Below are 26099 nucleotides of genomic sequence, written 5' to 3' on the forward strand. Positions count from 1 at the left end.
GTGTTGGCTCCCCGGCTGAGCTTTGCGCAACAAAGGTTGCACACCACTGTTCGTCGGTCGTCAGGCGTCTCTGTGAAAAACTGCCAGACCTTAGAGCACCTCGGCCTCTGCAGGGTGGCATGGCGCGAGGGGGCGCTTTGGGAAACACTTGGTGGATTATTCGGTCTGGCCCTGCCTCTACCCCTGGCCCTGGCCACCGCACTGCCTCTTGCAACCTGCCCTGCTGATGCCCTTGACTCCCCCTCTGAAGACCTGTCCTCCTGAGTAAGCGTTGCACACCAGGTGGGGTCAGTCACCTCATCGTCCTGCTGCTCTTCCTCCGAATCCTCTGTGCGCTGCTCCCTTGGACTTACTGCCCTTACTACTACCTCACTGCAAGACAACTGTGTCTGATCGTCATCGTCCTCCTCACCCACAGAAAGTTGTTGAGACAGTTGGCGGAAGTCCCCAGCCTCTTCCCTCGGACCCCGGGAACTTTCGAATGGTTGGGCATCAGTGACGATAAACTCCTCTGGTGGGAGAGGAACCGCTGCTGCCCAATCTAAGCAGGGGCCCGAGAACAGTTCCTGGGAGTGTTCCCGCTCCTGAGCAGGTGTCATTGTAGTGGAGTGAGGAGGCTGGGAGGAAGGAGGAGCAGCAGACAGAGGATTCGGATTTGCAGCAGTGGACGGCGCAGAACTGCGTGTTGACGATAGGTTGCTCGAAGCACTTTCTGCCATCCAGGACAGGACCTGCTCACACTGCTCATTTTCTAATAACCGTCTCCCGCGTGGACCCATTAATTGGGCGATGAATGTGGGGACGCCAGAAACGTGCCTCTCTCCTAATCGCGCAGCAGTCGGCTGCGACACACCGGGATCAGGAGCTCGGCCTGTGCCCACACCCTGACTTGGCCCTCCGCGTCCTCGGCCGCGTCCACGTCCTCTAGGCCTACCCCTACCCCTCAGCATGCTGTATTACCAGTGATTTGATTTCACAGGCAGGAAATAAATTGGCGCAAGACTGCAGGCCAAATATAATTTTTTCCCTTTTTGGAAAACGAAAGGCCCCACTGCCTCTAGTGAATGAATAATCTAAGTTTAATAACTGTGCTGTGTCCCTGCTAATGTGTCACAGAACGTGAGGGTAGCAGAGTTATTATAACTCTTGGAGAGCAGGTATTTTTTTCCCAATTAAGGAAAGCAAATGGCGAAGCCAGCAGTAAAGCGTAGCTGGGTGCGTCTGATTTAGCAATGTTGTTCAAGCAGCTCACACGTGTCCACCGCCCTTAGGACGGACAGAGGCTGGACAAATAGATTTGTTTTCAGTTTTTTTCCACCAAAAGGCAGCACTGCGTATATTCAATGAACATGAGAAGTTTAATAACTGTGCTGTGTCCCTGCTTATGTGTCACAGAACGTGAGGGTAGCAGAGTTATTATAACTCTTGGAGAGCAGGTATTTTTTTCCCAATTAAGGAAAGCAAATGGCGAAGCCAGCAGTAAAGCGTAGCTGGGTGCGTCTGATTTAGCAATGTTGTTCAAGCAGCTCACACGTGTCCACCGCCCGTAAGGACGGACAGAGGCTGGACAAATAGATTTGTTTTCAGTTTTTTTCCACCAAAAGGCAGCACTGCGTATATTCAATGAGCATGAGAAGTTTAATAACTGTGCTGTGTCCCTGCTTATGTGTCACAGAACGTGAGGGTAGCAGAGTTATTATAACTCTTGGAGAGCAGGTATTTTTTTCCCAATTAAGGAAAGCAAATGGCGAAGCCAGCAGTAAAGCGTAGCTGGGTGCGTATGATTTAGCAATGTTGTTCAAGCAGCTCACACGTGTCCACCGCCCTTAGGACGGACAGAGGCTGGACAAATAGATTTGTTTTCAGTTTTTTCCCACCAAAAGGCAGCACTGCGTATATTCTATGAATAATAACTGTGTTGTGGCCCTGCCTATACAATTCTTTCCCTGCAGTATCAATGGAGGGTGCAATGGTCTGCAGAGGCGATTTTGAGAAGCAAAAAAAAATGCAGCACAGCTAACAGCAGCCTGGACAGTACTGCACACGGATAAATATGGCCCTAGAAAGGACCGTTGAGGTTCTTGAAGGCTACACGCACTCCTAACACTCTCCCTGCCTATGCAGCACTTCTGTCCCTAATGCCAGGTGCAACGGTCTGCAGAGGCGATTTTGAGAAAAAAAAATTTGCCACTGCTAACAGCAGCCAACACACAGCTATCAGTGGCCCTAATAAGGACCTTTGGGGGGTCTTGAAGCCTACACTAACTACCAATTCTTTCCCTACAGCAGCTCCGGTACAAACAGCACTGTCCCTCATCTAACTCACACGGCATCTGAGGCGAGCCGCGGGAGGGGCCGACTTTTATGTTCGGGTGACACCTGATCTCCCCAGCCACTCACTGCAGGGGGGTGGTATAGGGCTTGAACGTCACAGGGGGAAGTTGTAATGCCTTCCCTGTCTTTCAATTGGCCAGAAAAGCGCGCTAACGTCTCAGGGAAGGAAGTGAAAGTAACCAGAACACCGCATGGTGTTCGTTACGAATAACGAACATCCCGAACACCCTAATATTCGCACGAATATCAAGCTCGGATGAACGCGTTCGCTCATCTCTAGTAACATCCAGTATATAGAGACCTTTGTTACTTATCTGCATTTTTTCGTTCTATATTGTGTGCTGATTATCTCTTAAATCTTTTCTGCTTTTTTTTTAAGCTAAATATGTAAATTGTGAAGACTTGCCGCTGTCGTTGCCACAGTAACTTCCTGGGATTTCTGCCAAGCTGGTTACTGATATATTGTATCATGTTGTTACATTATCGGTGTAAGAAAACTATCAGCGCAAAGGAAACTATTTAACAATGAAAATAAACATCCGAAAATGTCGGATTCTCTGAAAGAGAAACAAGCAGATCTCTAGTTTCTGTATAAAAATCTAATGTGAGAATAATTAAGGCATGTTCGGCGAGCTTCTGCCTTGTGTAAGTTACCCTCATGTTCCCCATCAGGCCTGAGTTAAAGGGGTTGTCCCGCGGCAGCAAGTGGGTCTATACACTTCTGTATGGCCATAATAATGCACTTTGTAATGTACATTGTGCATTAATTATGAGCCATACAGAAGTTATAAAAAGTTTTATACTTACCTGCTCCGTTGCTGGCGTCCTCGTTCCCATGGAGCCGACTAATTTTTGCCCTCCGATGGCCAAATTAGCCGCGCTTGCGCAGTCCGGGTCTTCTGCAGTCTTCTATGGGGCTGCTCGTGTAGAATGCCGGCTCCGTGTAGCTCCGCCCCGTCACGTGCCGATTCCAGCCAATCAGGAGGCTGGAATCGGCAATGGACCGCACAGAAGCCCTGCCGTCCACGGAGACAGAGGATCCCGGCGGCCATCTTCAGCAGGTAAGTATGAAGACGCCGGACCGCCGGGATGCAGGTAAGCGCTGTGCGGGTTGTTTTTTTAACCCCTGCATCGGGGTTGTCTCGCGCCGAACGGGGGGGGGGGGGGGGGGGGGGTTAAAAAAAAACAAAAAAAAAACGTTTCGGTGCGGGACAACCCCTTTAAGCCCCGTTCACACCGAGGTTTTTGGACACAGATTCTGCACCAAAATCTGCATTGGAATCCACATTCTTTTAGCATGCCATTACATTTCAGTTTGTTTTCCATATGTGGATTTTGAACTCTTTGTCATGGAACAAAAGAATTGACATGTTAATTCTTGACTTGGTTTCCACACGGAAGCATTTTTTGGGTGGCCGCACATGGATTTGCAGTCCTCGGCCACCGACAGAAGATCGCTTCCTGGTTACAGAATTCATAAATCCCTCCTCCAAATGAATTGGCCAATCAATGCTGCAGCTCAGCCACTTCTTAAATCCTGCCTCCACAATGTGATGGCTGTAATTGGTTCTTCGACCACTGCATTGATTGGCTGAGTAGCAATTGAAGAACAAATCATAGCCATTGCATTGTGGTGGCAGAATTTATGAATTGGCCGAGCTGAGGCATTGATTGGCCAATTCATAAATCCCGCCTCTACAAGGTGATGGCTGTGATTGGCTTGAGTGCTATTCAGCCCATCAACGAAGCGCTCGATGAACCAATCACAGCTATCGCATTGGTTCATTGAGTGCTGCATTGATTGGTTTTCGATCACTGCTCAGCCAATCAGAGCCATCGCTTCCTGAAGGCCGGATTTATGAATCTTGTAACCAGGAAGCAATCTTCTGTGAACAAACGAGGACTGCAGCAAGCGCCATGGAGCTCTGGAGAACAGCGGAAGGACCCGGACTGAACCTCCTAGGTAAGTATAATAAGACATCCCCCCTCAAAGATAAGGCTTAGTGCCTCTTTTGCGGCAAAAATTAATCTAAGACAGGGTCTTAAACGCAGTAGTTGAACTTAGTTTAGCAGCCAAAATCAAACATGGGAGACTTGGTTCATAGCTTGATAGGCTTTTCCTGTGGGGTTAAATTACACCCATATTTGCTGCTGCCACAGCCATGTTTTTACTATCTCTATGAATGCTGAGAAGATCACCTGACTACAGTCACCATTCACCTTCTGCGATACATTTCTTCTTGGTTCAACCTTTGATCACAGACCAAGTGAACTTGGTTTTGCAAATCTTAGATCAAAAAGTGTTGGTGCAAGACGTTTTCTTTAAACCAAGCTTAACAGCTGAGTGCAATAACTAAACCTGAATGGGCAGCATGGTTGGTTACAGCGGCCTGTAACAATGGTGCCAACTGTCTTTAGATGGTGGACAATAAAATAGTAGGAGCTGCTTGTCAGATGATCAGACAATCCTCTCTACTGGTGATCTTTCGGGGGCATCCTGAGCCAGGTTGCCTTGTGTGCCCTCATACATCCACTGGTCCCAACACCCCCTAACAGTACTGTCAGAATGACCCAGGTGCTGGGCAATTTGTTGATGACAACCATCCGGCTTCTCACATTCTAATAATGTGCCCCCTCTCAAACTCTAACTGTACGAAATCTTTTCAGTTGAATCGTAGAGGCATGTCTAGTGGTCAGCAAGGGGTCACACAAGTGGAAAAAAGTCCACTACACACAAGGGGCCACAGAGTCTTTTTATAGGCCAAGGTGGAGCTAGTTTCAGGGCCTCAGGTGGCAGGACTGTTCATCTAATCACACCCCAACTCTAATCATTTGCGTACCTGCCTGAGATGTAACTGCATGACATGTTTTACAACAAAATGACAACTCCTTCTAGGTGCTTGATTTTTTTTTTTTTTTGACGAGTGTAGTTGATGAGTTCCAATGCTCGACAATTCTGTGTCAAGAACTAGTACCCACAGTAAATCTAAAATAGAAAACATCCACCAGATGTAATGTAAAACCTTTAAAAGCTATATTCCACACATAGAATGTGATAAAATCAGGACATCTTGCTTATCTTGTGCAGTTCAAACTGCAAAGGGTCTAACTCATGGTTTACCTCAAACCTACAAGCATTTCATATGGTTAAATATGGTCATTCAAGGTTTGCTGCTTGTTAGATCTGTTCTATAATGCACGTCAATGTTCTCCTACATGTTTTTCTTATGGGCAGTCTAAGAGAAAATTGACTTAGAAGATTAAATTATGAACACACATTCTCTTGCGAGAATGTTTAGAGTGGGAGTTAATGTGCATTGTGAATCACAATTTTGGAGAAAAATGAAGATATATTGTTTATAATGAGGGAAAATTCAGATGCCAAGATGGACAGATGACTTTGGATCAGAAAAGGGATACTATCGAAGTTTGCAACCCATAGACCTTAATAGGAACTGGTAATACCATGATTTACCATTGAATTCTTGGGGAGGAAAAAAAATAACAACTCTGATCACACAAGTCACATTGGAGCTACCCAGCTGTCAGGATTCTATTGTTTTACTAGGAATCAACCACTAGTTGCCGCTGTTTTACACCTTAAAGTATTTGTGCTGCACTTTTACTCTTTACTACTGGAGGCCTTGGTTTGTCCCTTCACTTCTCCTTAAATGGGGATGGTCAATAATGTCTCTTGCAAAAGCCAACTTGCTGTCTAGACCTACCTAAGTTCATGTAGAAAATTTAAACCTTACATGATTATTGTGACCATGCTGCCTAGCTGCTTTCTCATGCTTCAGGGAACTCTCTTCTTCACTGTACTATTCTTAGACTTTCATGAATTACCTACGGCATTATGTTCCTCACTAGCTGCTTCTCTGAAGACCCATATCAGTATTCTAAATTGAGCTGAACTCCTTGTCTTCATGCATTTGGATCCCAGCCATGACCAGTATTGTAACACCAGGTTATTAATATATCTGTACATGAAGCTGTTGGGGTAAAGTGTCTCAGAATCAAATATAACTATTGGTGTTGAGCTAACTTTTGAAAAATTGCACTTCATAAGTTTGCCAAATTTCGTCAAAGTTTGGTTCAAATTAGCTTGAACCCAACTGGAACTTCAACAGTACACGATACAACTGGTGCATAACAATGTCTATACAATATAAAACCCCAGTATAACACTCGTAGATCATTTAGGAGTCTGTGGAGCTGTTTTTAAGGCAAAGTTAAGACACAAAAGGAAGAAAAAGAAGAAAAGGGGAAGAGGAGAACTAAGAAAAGATAAAGAAGAGGAAGAACTGTTTGCAAGAATATGTGACCCTTTCTCCTTTTACTGTTAGACATGTGGTAGACGTCACTTTAGTGTGTTTGGCTGAGATGAGCTGCCTGAGGTTCTAGTTCATGCTGAACCAAACTTTTTGCAAAGGGGACATTACATGGATGTTGACATACTTATACCAGCGATAAGATAGAGGACTACCTGGTGATTTGCGAGTACTGGTGATTCTTGAAAAGCTGATTTGTGTCAGGCGGTAACATGTTTCCCCGAAAATAAGACCCTGTCTTATATTCATTTTTGCCCCCAAAGATGAACTAGGTCTTATTTAAGGGGAGTGTCTTATACTTATCTAGAAGGCTCGGTCCAGGTCCCTGAGCCATAGCATTGATAGGCCAATTCATTGGTTCATCCAGTGCTGCATTCATTGGCTGAGCAGCGCTCGAGAACCAATCACAGTGGTTCATTGAGCACTGCACTGATTGGTTGAGCAGCTTTTGAGAACCAATCAAAGCCATTGCTTTCTGGAGGTGGAATTTGTGAATCCCGTAACCAGGAAGCAATCTTCTGTGGACTGCAGGAAGCATTCTAGAGCTCCAGAAAGTTGCAGGAGGGACATGGACCGAGACTGCTAGGACATGTATTGCTGTTTTTAAATACATATATAATGCAGCTGGGCTTAATTTAGGGGTAGGACTTATATTTCAAGCCTCCACAAAAATCTCAAGAAATTAGGGTAAGGCTTATTTTCAGGGTAGGTCTTATTTTCCAGGAAACAGGGTCATTATTGATATCCCCACTGATTCAGTCATTGTCTTAGTGACTAACACAGTGCCTAGATAATTTTTCCAAATATGGCACCATTTGTTAAGTGACATTCTGGCACCTGCTAAAACAATCCTTTCAGGACTTTGAGCTGCCTGGTGATTCTCGAGTATTGATGTTTGGCAAACTGTTACCTGCGATGTCTGTACACAAGTTAATTAATTCTGTTGGAGCATTAGTAACTGCTTAACCTATTTCATATTTTTGCACATGCCGCTAAACATACTCTTCATACAATTATCTAAGGCAAAAATAGTCTAAGAGTAACTGGCAACAGTTCACATACTGAATAGCAAGCTAATTTAGCTGATTTACATGTTAAATACATTTCCCATTAAAAGACACAATCTTAATTTTCCTATCATTTTTTTCCCTTTAGCTCCGGAAGGCGGTAATGGACCATATCTCAGACTCTTTCTTGGAGACAAATGTGCCCCTGCTGGTTCTTATTGAGGCTGCAAAGAGCGGTAATGAGAAGGAAGTGAAAGAATATGCCCAAGTGTTCCGCGAACATGCCAACAAATTGGTTGAGGTAAGCCTTTGTTTTACATCAAAAGATTGACTTTCATATATCTTGTAAGGTGTTGTGGTAGCAGATGGGCCTAATGTTGTAATAATGATAGCACCAAGTTAACTTTCAAGTTATTCCATTGTCCTAGTAGAGATACAGGAGTGCTTTTGTGGTCTTAAACGTTGGATTTGTTGCCATTTGTGGATTTTTAGATATATAAAACAGTCAGTTCCTCATTATGCTCAGGCATGTCATCACAAATAGTGTATAAATCATTCTATTAGTTTGCATGGTTTATCTTTTTTGTGGCTTTTTTCTTATTCTGGGAGCTGCAGCTGCTTTTCTCAGCCCATGGGAGGGTCAGCTTTTTTGTCTGCCTGTATCTAACCCAGTATAAGCTGTAATACAAACACATATAGGACATGTTCATTCATAGACTGCCATTGTGCTCCATCTTCAATAAAGCGCGGAATATCTATTATTTTACTAATGAATAACTAACATTCTGCCTGGGAGAGGCAGGATATAGTTTCTGTGGGACCTTTGAGGCTCTGCTCACAGCTGCGCCCTGGGCTCTGTTTGGAGCTTTCGGTACAGATCCGACATGAAGTGCCACATGAAAAAGTCCTGCATGCAGGAATCAAACAGACCCCAGCTGTAGAGTTACAGCTGCTTCTTGTACACCACCCGTATGACCACCAACAGCACCTTGAAGACAGAGTGTGCTTCTCATGGAAACATGAGAGCTTGTAGATCTGTATTTCCATACTGACATATTTTTCATTTGGGGGAGAAGTAGGAGAAGGAAACATGGCGGAAGCAGAAAAAGGAGCGCAGCATCACCACCAGCAGCAGCAGCACCTGCAAGGCATAGAGTGTTTTATTTTATATTCATCTACATACTGATATACTAATACAAGAGGGCATGTATGCACATCACATCCCAAATGTGCATACAGCCTGAATGCTAAACGGAGGATCCACCACACAGGTGCAAGGTACTGATGAACAACCGCTCACGCACCTTCCTTATATAGAGAGCGGCGGCTGCTTAGTACTATTCTGGCACACAGATAAAGCATACAAAGAGTGTCAGACCACATGGTACATGTAGTACACTAGGCTTATAACCTATTAATGACACCATTTTTCAATCCAGTGGGCTGTCCTGATTGCAGGTCATACAATTGTTGACACACCAGCTGTCCTGAAAACTGAACTCCCCGAATGCCCCCTGTGAATGGTGTGGTGGTGCTCATTCACTTAAATGGTTTAAAGATTTTTCTCTCGTACCGACAGTCTGCATGTCCTCTTTTGGGCAATTCTTGTTCAAGAATCACTCATTATTTTCTATCGGAGCATGAAAAAATATGTATCACAATTGCATGCCATTCGATTTGCATGGGATTTTTATATGAGTGCGATGCATTTTTAATGCAGGTCATTATGGGGGGGGGCAAACAAAAAAAGCAGGAAGCGCAGAGCAAAGAAAAAAGTGCAATAAAAAAAGTACATTTTCATGTGTAAAATGTAAAAGGCACTATAAAAATACACGGAAATTGCAAGAAAATAGCATGAAAACCACATGGAAAACGTTCAGTTTTTCACGGATCAAAATCACACATCCGCGTTGCATCTGTATTTGCGGTCTTTTTTACACATGCAAAAAACTAACAAGAAGCCCCAATTGATGTCACTTTTCCCCCTACTGTCTCCTAGCAACATGTGTAAAACAGGCTACGAACACATATGCGGCTTTGTATGTACTTTATTATGTCGGTCCATGATACAGACTGAGGATGCATTTAGACGACCGTATATCGGCTCGGTTTTCACGCCAAGCCAATATACGGCATCCCTCTCTGCAGGGGGGGGGGATGGAAGAGCCAGAAGCAAGAACTGAGCTCCCGCCCCCTCTCCGCCTCCTATCCACCCACCTGCACTATTTTCAATGAGGAGGGGCGGGGCGGGGCTAATTCTCATAACATAGATCCGCCCCCGTCCCGCCTCCTTTCATTGAAAATATTGCAGAGGGGCGGAGAGAGGGTGGAGAGGAGGCAGAGAGGGGGCGGGAGCTCAGTTCCTGTTCCTGGCTCTTCCATCCTCACCCCCCCCCCCCCGGTGAAAACCGAGCCGATATACGGTGGTCTGAATGCACCCTGAAATAGTAAATGCTGATTTTGCCGACACAAGTTTATTTGTGGCGGTAAAATCTGTGCTCGCAGTGCGCAGCAAATAGAACCCATTGACTTGTCTTTCCGCTTACATTTCGAACACGGGGAAAAAACACGCAACATGCTCTATTTTTTTGCACAGTTGCACACAGAAGGTCCCATCTGCCTGAAATCGGTTTAAGCAACCCCCCCCCTAGGCCTACTAGGTCACCCGCCTACCAAATTAGTTGATCTGCCCACCAAGTCAGCTGACCTGCTTACTATGTAAGCTTCCTCGCACACTCAAAGATGGCGCTGCTGGAACCGCGCCAATGTGAGCAGTACCAGCAAAGCAATAAAGTACAGTAAAATGCGGCGATGCAGGCAATAGCCCGCAATCCTGCGCCATACATAACGCTTTCCACGATAGTGAGCATATATGTGCTTACGCCCGTGTGCGAACTCCTTCAATGTCTTCTTTAGAAAAAATCCTCCAAGGGAATTTACATGGTTAACGTAGTTTTACCATTTTAATTTTGAAAGCGCCTCTAGAAAAAAAAAAAGAAAACAAACATTAATTACCAAAACTCTTTCTCTCTGGACAAAACTAGTGTAAAAATTGTAAATTTACTGCTTAGTATAAAATTAGACTGATGCGGCTAAGTGGAGACATAATTATGTAGAAAGAGGCATTTTCCTTGCCTTTTATGAAGCGAGGTAAATATAGAGAGAGCTTCATTTTACTGCACTGTTAGAATAAATGATCGCCGGCGTTAGACCGAACCTTCTTGGATTATTATTTATTGGTCGTTGATATGTTGTGAAGCTCTGAGTAATGTTACTAATTGATCTCCTGCAGCTTTTCTATTGGTTTGTTAAATATCTGATCCCCGTTATGTGAATTAGTAATATTTCTTTTGGTGGTTTTTGGATTTAATCCTTTGACAGATTGATTTTCGCTCCAAATACCTAGCGGAAACCTCAATGGGATCACCGGTGCGGACCGTCAAGATTTAAAGGAAACCTGTCATCAGTTCTGTGAGGGATTATAAGAACCAAAGTACCTCCATCTTGTCTTTTCATATACACAGTTACTGGACAATTCTAACCTGATTTTAACTAACATTCACATGATGATTCAGCATAGAAGCTAAAAATGTTTAGTCTGTGATTACAAGCAATGTACATCTGGTATCTTGTGGTATCTTGTGCTAGACACTGGTTCCCGTAAGCCTCAAGGACCTATTGTTATGGTAAGAATGTGTGGGAAAGTCCAGATTTTCAAGAACGCACGTACACTGTTTTGCTAAAACGCCTTCATTTCTTTGAAATAGTATATAAGACTGAAGCTTCTGCAATAAACCAGAAAAATTTCTAGCATACAGCCTGTTGCTGTGTGTGATTTTTTTCTCCAAGCCGGCTTGATACCCTAATTTGGCAATCGGTAACATATTGGAAGAAAACCCTTAGCTTTTCGCCAACAAGTTCCCTGGCTATAAAACCTCCTACACCAGTAAACAATTAGATAATGAACATTTCCAAGACATCCTGGTGAAATCATACCTTTAAAAAGAAAGTTCTCACGGTGCACCACCGCCGCTCCTCCAGCTCACTTGTTGCTGGGTGCCATTATTATCCTCCATATACTGCTCACCATACTGTTTCCACTGCCGCCCCCTTTCTCTCTTTGCCCATAGGGCTCGTGCATGCCCTCACCCCCAATCCTAAAGGGCCAGTATGCGTTTCCTAATCTGTTCCACTACAATTCCATCCCTGCATCTCCTATATTAGGCATCCAGACCCTAGGGTGGATGCCTAAGGAATTGGCCTCCTACCACTGTGATAAAGCCCCAGTTTGTGTGTTCCTGGTTTTGTTTGTAGCTCATGATCTCAGCTCTGTTTTTTAGACTCAGTTTTGTCTGCTGCTTTTCCTGACCTAAAGACTGGAGTTCATTTAGGCATCTGTGCCTGGGTGCCAGTCAAATAAGGGAGATGGAACAATACCTCTTCAGCTCCACCTATTGGAAGCCAGCATTCCTGCAAGTCAATGTTAGACTCTTTATAGAAGCCTTGCATTAATGACTGGGAATTGAAAGCCAAGCCAGAATCTATACATAAACATCTGTTTTCGGGGTATTTACGCCTCATTAGTGTGCAGTAGTTCACTGGCTTAGCTAGCGAAAGGCGTGTAATGTGGGTCAGGAACGCTATCTTTTTCTCCTTAGGGAGAGCACCTAGAAGGTCAGTGAGTGAGGAGACTTATAAGGTCATTCATGCTTCTCTGGGTAATATGCAAATAAGGAAGATGGAACGATACTTTTCCACCACCACCTATTGGAAAGCAGTTTTCCTGCAAGTCAATATTGGACTCTTTATACCAGCCTTCTAACAATGACTGGGAATTAAAAGCCAAGCCAGAATCCATGTACAGACAGCTGTTTCAGGGTGTGCCATTCCTGACTTTAACCTGTATCTCCACTGCACACCTGTTTTCAGTGTTAGCAGCCACATTACTGGGACTATCTGTGTGTACAATGGCTTGGGAACCCCACAGCAAAGCCGATATCCCATTTGGAAGGGTTAAGCATTAAATTGGGGTTCCTTAGGAGGTGCTACCACCTCAGTTAGCCAACAGCCAAACTTGTCTGGCAACTCAAATCCAAATCCATCTACCTGAAAAAGTATTAGCATTTCACATGCAAATTCCTGGCGAGCGGTCCAGTGGGTAGGCTGCCCTATCTCTGGTGGGCCGGACGGACTATCTCTGCTGCATACGTACCTCCCCTTACACTGTTTCTCTCTGCTACTGTGACATGAGAGTTATTCCATGTCGTAAGCACGGGGATACAACTCTCACACATGCACTGTAACCTCAGAGACTGGCACATGAGCCGTTAATCTGTCCCTTTTGTGGGCATATTAAGTAGACTCAACTGTGCATGCGCTGATCCACATGCTTCCAGCACATACATGAGAGTTTGATCGCTGCATTGATGACGTAGGGGACAGCTCCCCATGCTACTGTAGCAGAGAGGAGCGGTGTTAGGGGAGGTATACAGGTCAGCAGAGATGGTCTGGCTCGCCCACCGGACTGCTCACCATGAATTTACATGCAGTGCGGGAAATGCAAATAGTTTATTTTTAAAGGTATGACTTGGAATAACTTTGGAAATGTGTATTACTTATTATTTTATTGATATAGGTGGTTTGATAGCCACAAAACTGATGACAGGTTCCCTATAAAGGGGTTCTCTAATGAAGGCAACTCCTTTCTATATGCTCTTTTAGGACATACAACCATCAGAACTCTATGAGCCGTAACAGAGAATGACTCCGTAATAGTAGTTAGTGTTCTGGTAGAATTACGGTGACCTTGTATTAAATGACCATCCATTTATCAGATTGGCTTTCATGTAATACTATGTTTCCTTGCAGCAGCCATTGCAGAGAAAATGTCAGGCTGGCCATGGCTTATCCTGGTAAAACCAGCTATTTGCTGGTAGTGCCAAACTTAAAGTGATTGTTTTACTAGAATGTGTTTGTTCTCAGTAAGAGAAATCAAGTAGTTTTGTAGATATGATACCTTTTAATGGCTAACAAAAATGCATGATTTCACAGCGAGCTTTCGGACCTCTCAAGGTCCATCCTCAGGCATAGTGGAATATAAGATGCATTTACTATAACACTTGATCACATGGGAGAAAGAGGGTAAGAGGGCACAGACATGTTGGGATTAATAGTATTTAGATAAATACCAGGGAGGGCTGACCATAACGGTAAATAATTAGTCCAGTGACAAGAAATGTGAAAGGAATGTGAAATATCTCCTTCAGACCTGCAAGCAAGGAAGAAGGAACAATACCTCTGCAGCGCCACCTATTGGATGGCAACATTTCTTCAAATCAATACATAACTCTACAAGGTACTAGTCAGACCACACATGCTGTAGAATGCTGTGTACAGTTTTGAGCACCGGTTTTCAAGAAGGACAAAGTGGGTTCAAAGACGGACAACTGAATTAAAAGTTGGAATTGGCAGACTACAATACCCAGAGAGGTTATCAAAATTGGGGTTATTTAGTTTAGAAAAAAAATGGCTGAGGGATGACCTAATAAGTTTGTATACCAAGGACTGTGACTGTAACCTGGGGGTGACCACTACATCTAGAGGAAAGTTTCTTCACATCTAAAGGAATGTTTCCTTACACGAACATAGAAGGGGGTTGGCTGACTGTTCGTAGTGCAGTCACCCATTATGGTACTGCAGCTCTCTGCCATTTACTTCAAGAGCAGAGAGGTACAGTAGACTACCTAGCTACAACACTGCAGAGAACTCTGTGAGTCTTCTGACCAACCGCAAGAACCTTCACATCAGCTTATCAGTGGGTGTCCAAGGCAGCAGACCTCCATCTAGATGGAAGCATGACTTTTTTCAGTGGCCACTACAGGGCCAATGTATGGCAGGCTGCAATATTTGGTTGGTTTCTGGAGAGCTTGATAAGTCAAACTCATCTATGCATACAATAGGTTCACCTTTCATCCACATTATGTCATTTACATCTAGTGTGGACAGAACCTCCTAAAATGCCGTGTGACAAATGCATTGTGTTATAGGTGCTTAGTGTGGTTATTAGGGATATGTCGTTCATTTGCTGCTGAATTCCAGCAGAATTCTAAATGCAGCTTTGAGAAAGGAGATGATGCTGCTACTTATCAAAGGAACATGAATTGAGCAAGGGAATAAGTATGCATTGTAATACAGGAGACAGTGTGATGTATTGTTAGTTAGTGTAAACCATCCTCACTATGTTCTTTGTCACTATGTGCTACTCATCAAATGTTTGTATACCCTATTTAGAGTCCTTGCTTGAATAAATCTTCCAACCCTGGAAGCTTTACTTTTTGCAGTCCCGATGGCCTCATTCATTAATAGTCTACTTGTGCCCTTCAGCTTAGTCATCTACAGCAAGAGTATGAGGACAAGGTATTCACATTCTCTTCCACAGTATCTTCTAATGAAGAAGGAATAAACAGGTGGGGCACCCCAGGAGAGTAAAAAGCAGAAAACAGATGATGGACTGTCGTGCTGGACTTTATAGAGCTGTGATCTAGAATTGTATGAGATGCTGTCAGCATAGCTTGCTGGTCAACCAATAGTCATGTTAGCACATGTAAACATGAGGAACAGGGAGTAGAAAAGTTAGGACTCTGGCACAACCCATTGGAGACTATCAGCTTTGAATGAATAATAAAGTCAATGGTATATGAAGAACCAATGATGCTTTATTTAAAAGTAGCAAATATAATGTGTTTCGAGGTCCAAAGACCTCTTCTCCAGACAGCTGGGTGAACTTAAGGCATTATGTTCAGTATCCTAATTCCAGACAGTAAGATAATAAAGACAAAATGGTCAGCTATAAACCTCCAACAGCCGGGAGCATGAGAGAGCACATAGTCGCCAATGGGTCCCTCCAGAGTCCTGACTTTTCTACTCCCTTTTCATCACAGTTTTTCTAAAGTCCAGTCTGGGGCAAAAATTGCACAACTTTGGGGAATTTGGGGGAGACTATTTGGATCACTGTGCATTGCTTACTTAAAAGGGCTTTTCCAGTACAAAGATGTTGTTCTATCCTCAGGAATAGGTCACAGTGAGGGTGATCAATGAGTGGAACAGGTTGCCATGGGAGGTGGTGAGTTCTCCTTCAATGGAAGTGTTCAAACAAAGGCTGTACAAATATGTGTCTGGGATGATTTAGTGAATCCTGAGCAGGAGGTTGGACTAGATGATCCTGGAGGTCCCTTCCAACTCTACTATTCTATGATTCATCAATAGCAAATTGGTGGCAGTTTGACTCCCAGGATCCTGGCCAATCAGCTGATGTGAAGGGGCAGTGACTTTCTTGAACTTTAAAAATGCTGTTTGTACTGCAGTCCCCCATTATTGCACTTCAGCTCTTTCCAATTCATTTCAATAGCAAAGAGGTGCAGTAGTGTCTGAGCCACAACACTGCAGAGAGCTTTGTGAGTCTTCTGGCCAACCACAAAAGCCTTCACATCAGCCTATCAGTGGGTGTCCAAGGCAGCAGATCTCCAACTAGATAGAAGCATGACTTTTTTTAGTGGCCACTACAGGACCAATGTATGGCAGGCTTCAAAAGTTTGATTCGACCTGTTTGCAGAAATTGGACAAGAAGTTTTCTTTGGTCCAAATTGGTTCAAACTGAACCTCAACTTCACCAGTACCCTTAAAACTATTGTATGACACAGAAGAAGATAAGTGTTTCCTCTTCTTTCTTATTCTTGATTTATTTCTCTTTGATACAACCAGTTAGACCAACCACCATCATTGCTTATAGTCACAGAGTCCTTAAGCAAGTAAAATAGAGGTTACCAATTACCATACATTTTGGGTGGGATTTCCCTTTACAGTGTAAAAGCCTCCTTTGTGAAAAACATCCTCAGTTAATATCTACAGTGCTCAATTCTTCCAAGCAGTGGAATGTTAAATATATAAAACATTAATAGGCTGCAATTAAGTTGAATATTACGGGCCGCTTAGCTCAAGAGATGAATGTCCAATTCTCATCGGATGTAGCCACCTACGTAGAGGGACCAGTTGACAGATGATTCTGTAGCTCAGTTCTATGGCAGTGTGGCAGGATCAGCCTTGTATGAGCTTCCCAAGAGTAACATCTATTAAAATGCTGGCTTTTATAATGGTTGTCTATTCACTAAGGAAAGCCCGGAACTAGTAATCATAGCTCCGAGCCTCTGCTACAGTCCAGTACATCATTTCTATAGCTATTAAATGCCAAATTTACAAGTTAGCATTTTAATTCCTCCTGTGATATTACTTTCTCAGCTAGCTGGTTATGACCCTTTAGGGTATTATTTCTTTGTCTAAGCTCCTTCCTATTAAAATCGAGACTTTTTGGAATTTTTGGGAATTTCTTTCTTTAACAATTCCACTTGCTTTCAATATCGTAGATACTCATTCCATTTTCTTTGATTAATCTAGGCCTTGTTCGCAGTTGAGAGGTAATTATCAACTATTTACTTCTGTTTAACTTGTTTCTTATTTGTAAGATGGTAACATAAAAAAACAAAATATCTTGTACCTAAAACTGGGGCCGCGAGACAAGCAAATGAATCACGTTTGTTTGGTAATGATATCTGCAGCACTCAGGAGGTAGATTCGAATGATTTGTGAGCCGCCGGTTGCTTAGCAGCGCGTTTCTTTGAAAATAATAATAATAATGCAGAAATTCCTGTCCTCCTGTCAAGGTTTTCTAGTTTTGTCTTTTCTTGTAGATGAAATACCACAGTATAATCAATAAGACATGTGTGGAACACGGTGGTTACATGGGTTCAAAACACGACCGCAATCAGTTTTGTAATGTTGTATCAATCAGTGTTGTAATTGGCTCATTTTTGGTGTATGAGAAGAGGGAGGGGAGAACATTTCTTACTTCATTTCAATGACTAGTGGTCTTAATTTTTTTTTTATAAATTGGGAATTTCCATTTGATGTTCTACTCCTGTAACCAATCTGAGCATGTAATTGGCTACAAGTTGTACGCTATGAAGACTGAAGTCATATATTTCAAGTGGCAGAAGATAAAGACATAGATGGGATCTATAGCACATTACATGCTCTATTCAATCTTTCCAGCCATACATGCATGGTGTCCATCTTTTCATGAGTGGTATGAATGTGATGACTGTGTAATATATAGATCAACTAGGTCTAACAGGATGAAAGATACCCTTTGTTAGCGACTCTCTCTATTCTATCTAATGGGACGGGAAAGTCTTTACAAGCCGCTCTCACCAATATAACAGCCATATGTCTTAATAAGATATGGTAAGGGGGTATTCATTTGAAATAAACTTTTAAGCTTAAAGGAGTTGGCTAATTTTGTATATATCATATTAGGTCATTCAGAGGTTATACAGGGTAATTCCAAAGTCAGGACCACCTGGAATAACTTATGAATCAAAAAAGATAAAATTTGGAAACTTTGTAGAATGCTCAGATGGAAGGGGAAAGACGTTTTGGCTTCTAGTACTTGAAAAGCCATGTGATTAGTGTTTTCCATACTACAAAAGGTCAACATAACTTTATTAATACTCAACATGACATTAGTGATAACTGAAAACATGGTTACAGTTATTGAAAAATATAACCACCTATCAATTTATGATGAAATTCTACCCTTAAATCATGTATCCCATGTCCCCTCTCTACTGTAGTTTCTTGGGCTGATTCTAAGATGGCTGTCACCAATTTGGCCGGTGGGCACCATTGTAGTGACAAAACGTTTCCCCCCACACTTCTAGGTATTCTACAAAGTTTCCTATTGGTAACTCTTTTCATTTAGAAGATATTCTGAGTGGTCCTTTGAATCACCCTATAGATTGGAATGGCCTGTTAACAATCCTCATATAATAGCCAGAGTGGCAACAGTTATCATATTTCTCATTTTGGTTTACCCAGCACATTCATGCTATACATGAACAGGTGCCTGATTCATTAAGAGATTTGCAATGCTTCATTTCTCCTGTGGAGGTGCTGCAAAGAAATTTAAATACTTTCCCCACACAGCCGATTGCCAGATGTTCAAGGAAGGGTCTGTTTTAGAATGTGTTTTACTATCCATCCCAGGGTTCTGGTTTTGGGTGCCATTCGAAAATGGGGTTCATATGGAACTTCAGCACAGAGAAGAAAGTGAAAGAATATGCCTATAAGTGGTTTATAAACATGCCAAAAAGTTAGTTGAGGTAAGCCTTTGTTTTACAACAAAAGATCAACTTTCATGTATCCTGTAAGGTTTTAAGGTGGGAAATGGGCCTAAAGTTAACTTCCAAGTTATTGCATTGTTGTAGAAGAGACACAGGAGTGCTTTCATGTTATTGTTACACTGTTATTATTGATATTTTTTGATACTTAGGGTACTTTTACATAAGATAACTGCTAAACGCTTAAGTGTTCAACAGCCATGCTAATGATTATCGCTATTGAGCTTTTACACAGAAGCGATAATTGCTCACTGAGAGGAGGCAGAGTACGCCGGAGATCCCTTCCGGCTGCCCACCTCCATTCAGAGTAAACTGGCAGTCATTCAGAAATGATTAACTTCCTGTGAAAATGGGTCAACAGTCTTTTGGTTTTTCAATGAGCTGAAAACCATATGCTTTTCTTAGCCTTTGGGAAGGCTAGCTTGCTAATCTGCCTGTATCTAACCCTGTATAGGCTGTAATCACTTTACTCCATCTTTGATGTTGCACTCCAGGTCCATGAGTCTAATTTCCATGCAAGGAAGCTTCATTCATGGGCTATGGTCTTTAGTAAAGAGGCCATTCAGTGTATGTACTGGGAAAGACTGAAGGGGTTAAGACTGGACGGTCACTATGTTTCGCCTGGATTCAGGTATTACGCCCAGTAAATGAAGGGACTTTGTGTCTCACTATGTGTGACACGGCGAAAACCAAAGGCAATGTGATCTCCAGCATATAGTTGCTGGAGATGCTTTTTATAAAATGTGTTGGGCCTGTTTTTTTCTTGAATGGATGGCAGGCTTGGTAGTGGGGCTGTCCATTCCACCCCCTCCACTCCAGGTCTTATTATGGAGGATTAGCTCCCCAGGTGTAGAGGCAGGGTAATTAACCCAGTCCATAAAGTCTGCAGCTATGCAAACAGAGGGGAGGCTGGGTGCATCTAGGAATGCTGGAAGCTGCTGATCTCATGAGACACCTTATCCCTGACCAAGGGACAAACTGGACTTTTGTACAAGTGGCGTGGTTTTTGTGCGTCTGCAGCAAGCCATACGTATAGTTAGGGAAGGACTGTGTATAGTGAGTGCTGGATAAGCAGGATTTTGATTTATGCCTGAAGGTAAGGCTGTATTTTGTTTATTTTTATGTTGCTAATAAACACAGGCCAAGCCTGTATGGACTTTATCTACTGTTGTGGTCTCTGGCTGCCGCTCACACTGCAACCCCGTGCTCTACCTGAGCTGACTCTCCCACAGTACACACTTTACTTGGTTTTATTTTTATAATAAAGCTTTTTTACATTCTTTTCTCCATACAATACATGTCCTTGTTTTTTTTTTATGCCACTCATTATTCATAATTTTCTCTTGTTTTAGATGAAAGATAGAGGATTAGACATTAGACATATTCTTCTCACTGATATTGTGCTGCTTGTATCAAGGTCGAAATATTGCTCCTTGAAAAGATACTACTGTAATATCTTATCAATATGGTGCCCTTGGGGTGCAAAAAAAGCTTTTTCATATCTCTGTATTTTTATTTGTTTTATACATTTTCGTAGAGTTTTTTTGTATACTGTTTAATACCAGCCGCTATAGAGCACGCTGACATTTCCTGCCAGTTGTAATTCTCTGTTATATGAGATATGAATGTGTCTTGAGGCTTTGTCAGAATGACAGATCATTTCCTAAAACTAAACTTTGATAAAACAGAATCATTATTTTCCCTCATAAAACATTTTTTATTTCTCCTAAATAGAAATTATCTGTCTAGTCGCTCGCTATTCCTTTCATTAATTCTTCCAGGAGCCTGGTTTTATGTTTCTTCGCTGAGGCATTCCATATTTTTTCTTCTATACTGCTGCTAATATTTTTTAATTTCTTTCAAGAAAAATAATTTTGTATTTTTATTTCAGTGTAAATTAATTTTCAAGAAAAAATTATATAGAAAAAAAATCTAATAACATCTGAATTTAATCTTCTTTTATAAATCGCTTTTATAATAAGATTCTGGATAATCCCATTGTAATTATATCTAAACAGACCCCGAATTTAGCTGTGTGTTTTAAACATACATTTCACTAAAGCCACACATTCAAAAATTCACTTAGTGAGATTGTTCTTACAAAAAATTCAACAAGAGAGCCCATTGGATCTCAGTTTTAACCTCCAGGACCTCTTTATCTCGTAGACTTTGGTTCAGTCCACTGATTATGTGCCAGGTGACATTCTTACTCAAAAAAGTCACATCCTTTTAGTGCAGGGCAAGGGGTCATTGGGCCGAACACCTACACTATTATCACCCGCTCATACATAGTGGGTCATGGACTCTAAGAATGTTTTTGTTAGTCTATAAATTGCAAACCAAGTTCCCAATGACACCCTGCTATCCAGAGATGAATGTCCTAAGATGACCAGGTTTGGGGAAAAAAAAACAAAAATAGCATGGTTTCTAGACACCCTGTCTGTAGATACCTATACTATATATCTCTATATATTCACCCAATGCTTGTGATGTGATTTGCAGTTTGTCAGCCCTGCAGGTCAAATCAGTTGAGTTTGAAACTTAGGATGGGCAATGACATCACAGCCTTCCCAGTTAACCACAACAGCTCACTATGTGACATCACCAGTGCCCTCTTACCCCCCCCCCCCCCAATCCATCATTCTCTGTGTCTGCTATCTACACTCTTTTTCTCTTTTGTGTCTTTTAATCCAAGGGTTGCAATGTAAACATTATTAATATATTTTTCTTTAAAGGGGTTGTCTCGCGCCGAAACGGGTTTTTTTTTTCCATAGGCCCCCCGTTCGGCGCAGGACAACCCCAAGGGATGTGTTAAAAAAAAAATACATATTACTTACCCGAATCCCCGCTCTGCAACGTCTTCCTTCTCCCTTCTTCGTCCTTCACCAAGATGGCCGCCGGGATCTTCACCCACAATGCACCGCGGGTCCTTTCCCATGATGCACCGTGGGCTCTGTGCGGTCCATTGCCGATTCCAGCCTCCTGATTGGCTGGAATCGGCACACGTGATGGGGCAGAGCTACGTGATGACGCGTAGAAGGGGGTGGAGCCAGAACACCGCTCGTGCCGGACCGAGCAGAAGGGGAGAAGACCGCACAGCGCAAGCGCGTCTAAAAAAGCAAGAAGACATCAGAATTAGACGGCACCATGGAGACGTGGACGCCAGCAACGGAGCAGGTAAGTGAATAACTTCTGTATGGCTCATATTTAATGCACGATGTACATTACAAAGTGCATTAATATGGCCATACAGAAGTGTATACCCCCACTTGCTGCCGCGAGACAACCCCTTTAATGAAGGTCCATGAATCCTGAAGATTTACTTTAATGAGGATTGTAGGCTGCACTTGAGTCATTTCTTCTACTGTGGTTATTGCTCTGGAGATTTTTTTTTCTTTTATTAGTCAATATAATGCAAAAACACTAAATGTGAAAAATGCCTGAAATTTCTCCCCTACAGAAGTTGCTTCACTATAACAACCCCTGTCCATATGCTTTATTGTCCACTTGGGAACGTCTGCCATGCACCAGAACAGACTGGTGGACCTGGCACTACTTTGCAGTGGCAAGGAAAATATGTGACTGCCCATAGCTTCATATGCCAATAGCACAGGAAAAAAGTCAAAACCACAATGACCGATTGACTGCAGCACCAGGTGCTTTCTAAAAAGGGGTTAAAGAGAACCAGTCATGTCCAGTGGGGCCAGTTGCGTAGTTTGCAGCCATGGCTCCACTGTCTCTATTGCACCTCTTCTTTTCTTTGAGGCACCCGTTTCCTCGTACCGACTTCCATTTGATTCAAATCCCTGCACTTTGAGTCTGTCAAGTAAGCAGTCTCCTCTATGCATTGTCAATGGGTGATGTCAGTAGACAGAGAGAACAGCACAGAGCAAACTCCAGCAGAGTCCAGAGACCTTGTGGGGTATGTAGTGACCCAGAACTGTCACTACCTAATGATATTGATAGTTCTGAGAAATTATAGAACTGTGTCTTTAAATATATTACTGATGTAATAGTGCTAAGGCATCTTGTGCTAGCACGCTACTGATTTACAATGGCACCAGTATGCTGTTTGCATAGCAATCCCAGTCATTCAAAGTGAATGGCAACAGATGCACTACACAAATAGTGTAGCGACACGTGCCGCACCTACGCTAGTTTTCTAGGGCGCCGGATTTCTTAATCAGCGCTGCTACATCTATATGTATGGATTGATATCCAAACTTTAGAGGGGTGCGGTCAAGGGCGGGGCTTATCACGATGTATGATTTTACCTCTGTCATTATAAAAAGTACATGGCCACTTGAAAAAGGACTGGGAGAAAATTCTGCAGTATTTCTGCACCCAAAAAGCAGTTAAAACCTGTACCATTGGTGCGGATTTTGACTGGAAATCAACTGCAAATCCGCAGCTGATGTCATACTATGCGGCGCTCCCTTCACCTCCTTCAAAGACTTCCCACTGTCAGTGCTCCTCGTTTTACAGTGGCCCCACCTGACCAGCATCACCTGACCAGCAGTGCCGCACCTGACCAGCAGTGCCGCACCTGACCAGGGTGCAGTGAACTGGAAGCCAGGGAGCGCTAACAGCGGGAAGCCTACAGAGGAGGGGAGGGGAGTGCTGCAAAGTAGGAAATCAGCTGCAGGTACGCAGCTGATTTACAGTCAAAATCCACACCAATGGTACTGATTTTGACAGTTTTTTGGATGCAGAAATGCTGCAGACTTTGCAGCGGAAACTTCTGCTGTAGACATTCCGCAGCATTTCTGTTGCGTGTAAGCATACCGTAAGTCAGCTTGAGGTATACTGCCACTTACAGAGTGGCCTCAGTAGTAATAGTGTCCTCTATAACAGCCTCAGTAGTAATAGTGTCCCCTATATCAGCCTTAGTAGTAATACTGGCCTTCATAGTGGCCCCAGTAGTAATAGTGACCCCCATAGTGGCCCCAGTAGTAATAGTGACCCCCATAGTGGCCCCAGTAGTAATAGTGACCCCCATAGTGGCCCCAGTAGTAACAGTGACCACAGTAGTAATAGTGACTCCCACAGTGGCTCTGGTAGTAATAGTGTCCCACACAGTGCCCTCAGTAGTAAAAGTGACCCCCACAGGGGCCTGAGTAGTAATAGCATCCCCCATAGTGGCCTCAGTAGTAAGAGTGACCCACATAGTTACCTCAGTAATAATAGTGTCCCACACAGTAGCCTCAGTAGTAAGAGGAACCCCCACAGTGGTCCTCAATAGTAATAGTAACCCCCACAGTGACCTCAGTAGTAAGAGTGATCCCAAAAGTGGCCTTAGTAGTATTATTGACCACCACAGTGGCCCTCAGTAGTAATACTATTACTACTGGGGCTGATATAAGGGACACTATTACTTCGGAGACCAAGTCCATTGCAGGAAGGAAGCCTCCCTCTCCTTCCACATTGCTTCTTTCTGTGTTTGGCCCACAACCAGGATGCTTGGCACACAAGCAGGACCCTCTGGTCTGGGAGAGCAGTCATACATGCAGCTTATGTCACTGGCAGTCTCTTCAAACAGTCCATGGCCTTCTGGCTGCTCCCAGGCCACTGAATCTTCCAAGTTTTTTCTATTCTGTACGTTTCCACCACTTACAATGCCTGCTGCCTCTCTTCTTCACTCACTGCTGCTGGGATATACACTATGCAAGCTCTCCTTACTGGGGCTGTATCTACTGGGCAGTGACGTGCTAGCCACATCACTGCCCAAGTCACCTGGGGTCAAGTCTCCGATTCCACAGACTCACATGAGGCACCAACAACATGGCACCTTGTGCCGCTTCTGCCTTCACTTGTCTATGTGGCAGGGGAGCAGAAACTCGAACTGGAGCCTAGAGCACTTCTCCACTCTGTTTCCCCTCATATAATCATAGAATGGCAGAGTTGGAAGGGACCTCCAGGGTCATCGGGTCCAACCACCTGCTCAATGCCGGATCACTAAATCACCCCAGACAGATGTCTGTCCAGCCTTTGTTTGAAAACTTCCACTGACGGAGAACTCACCACCCCAGTTGTGATCTGGCTGGCAGAAGGAAGCCTATCAAATTTCATTTTCTGGCTTTAAGACAGACCAAAACGTGCTAAATGTATCAAAAGGCAAGAGACTGAACTAGAACCGCTGCAATGGACATGGAGGAGAAGATTGAGTGCAGGTTATATATCTTCTCCACTCTCCAGTCCTGGGCCGGAATTTTGTCCCAAAATGTTGCTATTATATATGAAATTCCAGTCTTCGTAAATCTCGTCCCTAATGTACAATGGAGTACGAAGGTGGACACAAGCATTAAATAAAACACTGCATGTAAAACAGTCATTTTCATAGGCCCATAATTAATTCTATTTCTACATTAGTAGTACAGATGTAACAATCATTAACATGATTGGTGCATTGCTGAATTTCAATTCACAGCATTGTTCAACATTGTAGTTAAGTTATCGTTTGCTGCATCTGTAGTGTTATTATTACATGATTATTAGCATCCTCCTTCAGTGCCGCACTTCACATTTCCGTACACATGTCTGGCGATCGGGTATATTTTCACACAACATTTCATACACAGTTCAGTGCAAAGTTTTCCAATCTATTGCTTCAAAACTAGATGAGTTGTAATAGAAGAAGCTTAAGGGCAATTACCTGGAACTGGAGAGTCTTATCAGTCTTTTTTATGCTATATTAAGCCTTCAGTAGACCTTCTGAGACTGCCATAGACTTATTGCAAAGGAATTCAATAGCGAAGATATTTAGCTATTAAGCATTCTATACGTGTTTTTGCTCATAGACCATTCCGGTGTTGTTAATACGTACAAATATTTAAAAATTAAAGGGGTTTCCGGACACAGACTAACAATTTAAAATCCAATGTATATCATCACAACAAGTCATTTTGTGATAAATGGTAGAGTTGGAAGGGACCTCCAGGGTCATCGGGTCCAACCCCCTGGTCAATGCAAGATTCACTAGACATCATCCCAGACAGATGTCTGTCCAGTCTCTGTTTGAAATCTTCCATTGAAGGAGATCTCACCACCTCCCATGGCAACCTGTTCCACTCATTCATCACCCTCACTGTCTAATATCTACTCCGTGTCTCCCTCCTTTCAGTTTCATCCCATTGCCTCTAGTCTTTCCTTGTGCAGATGAGAATAGGGCTGATCCCTCTGCACTGTGACAGCCCTTC

At 43.1% G+C, this 26099-nt stretch overlaps 1 protein-coding gene across 2 annotated transcripts in view; it reads left to right on the forward strand.

The window, feature by feature from the left end:
- Nucleotides 1-26099, forward strand: part of CTNNA2 (catenin alpha 2) — a 2255723-nt gene that overhangs the window by 1670634 nt on the left and 558990 nt on the right. For both annotated transcript variants that reach the window (XM_066572940.1, XM_066572941.1), the window contains exon 9: nt 7821-7973. In XM_066572940.1, coding sequence (XP_066429037.1) covers nt 7821-7973 — 153 coding nt within the window. The remainder of the gene's footprint in view (nt 1-7820; nt 7974-26099) is intronic.

This window comes from Eleutherodactylus coqui, chromosome 7 (genome assembly GCF_035609145.1).
Source record: "Eleutherodactylus coqui strain aEleCoq1 chromosome 7, aEleCoq1.hap1, whole genome shotgun sequence".
NCBI classification, from domain to species: Eukaryota; Metazoa; Chordata; class Amphibia; order Anura; family Eleutherodactylidae; genus Eleutherodactylus; species Eleutherodactylus coqui.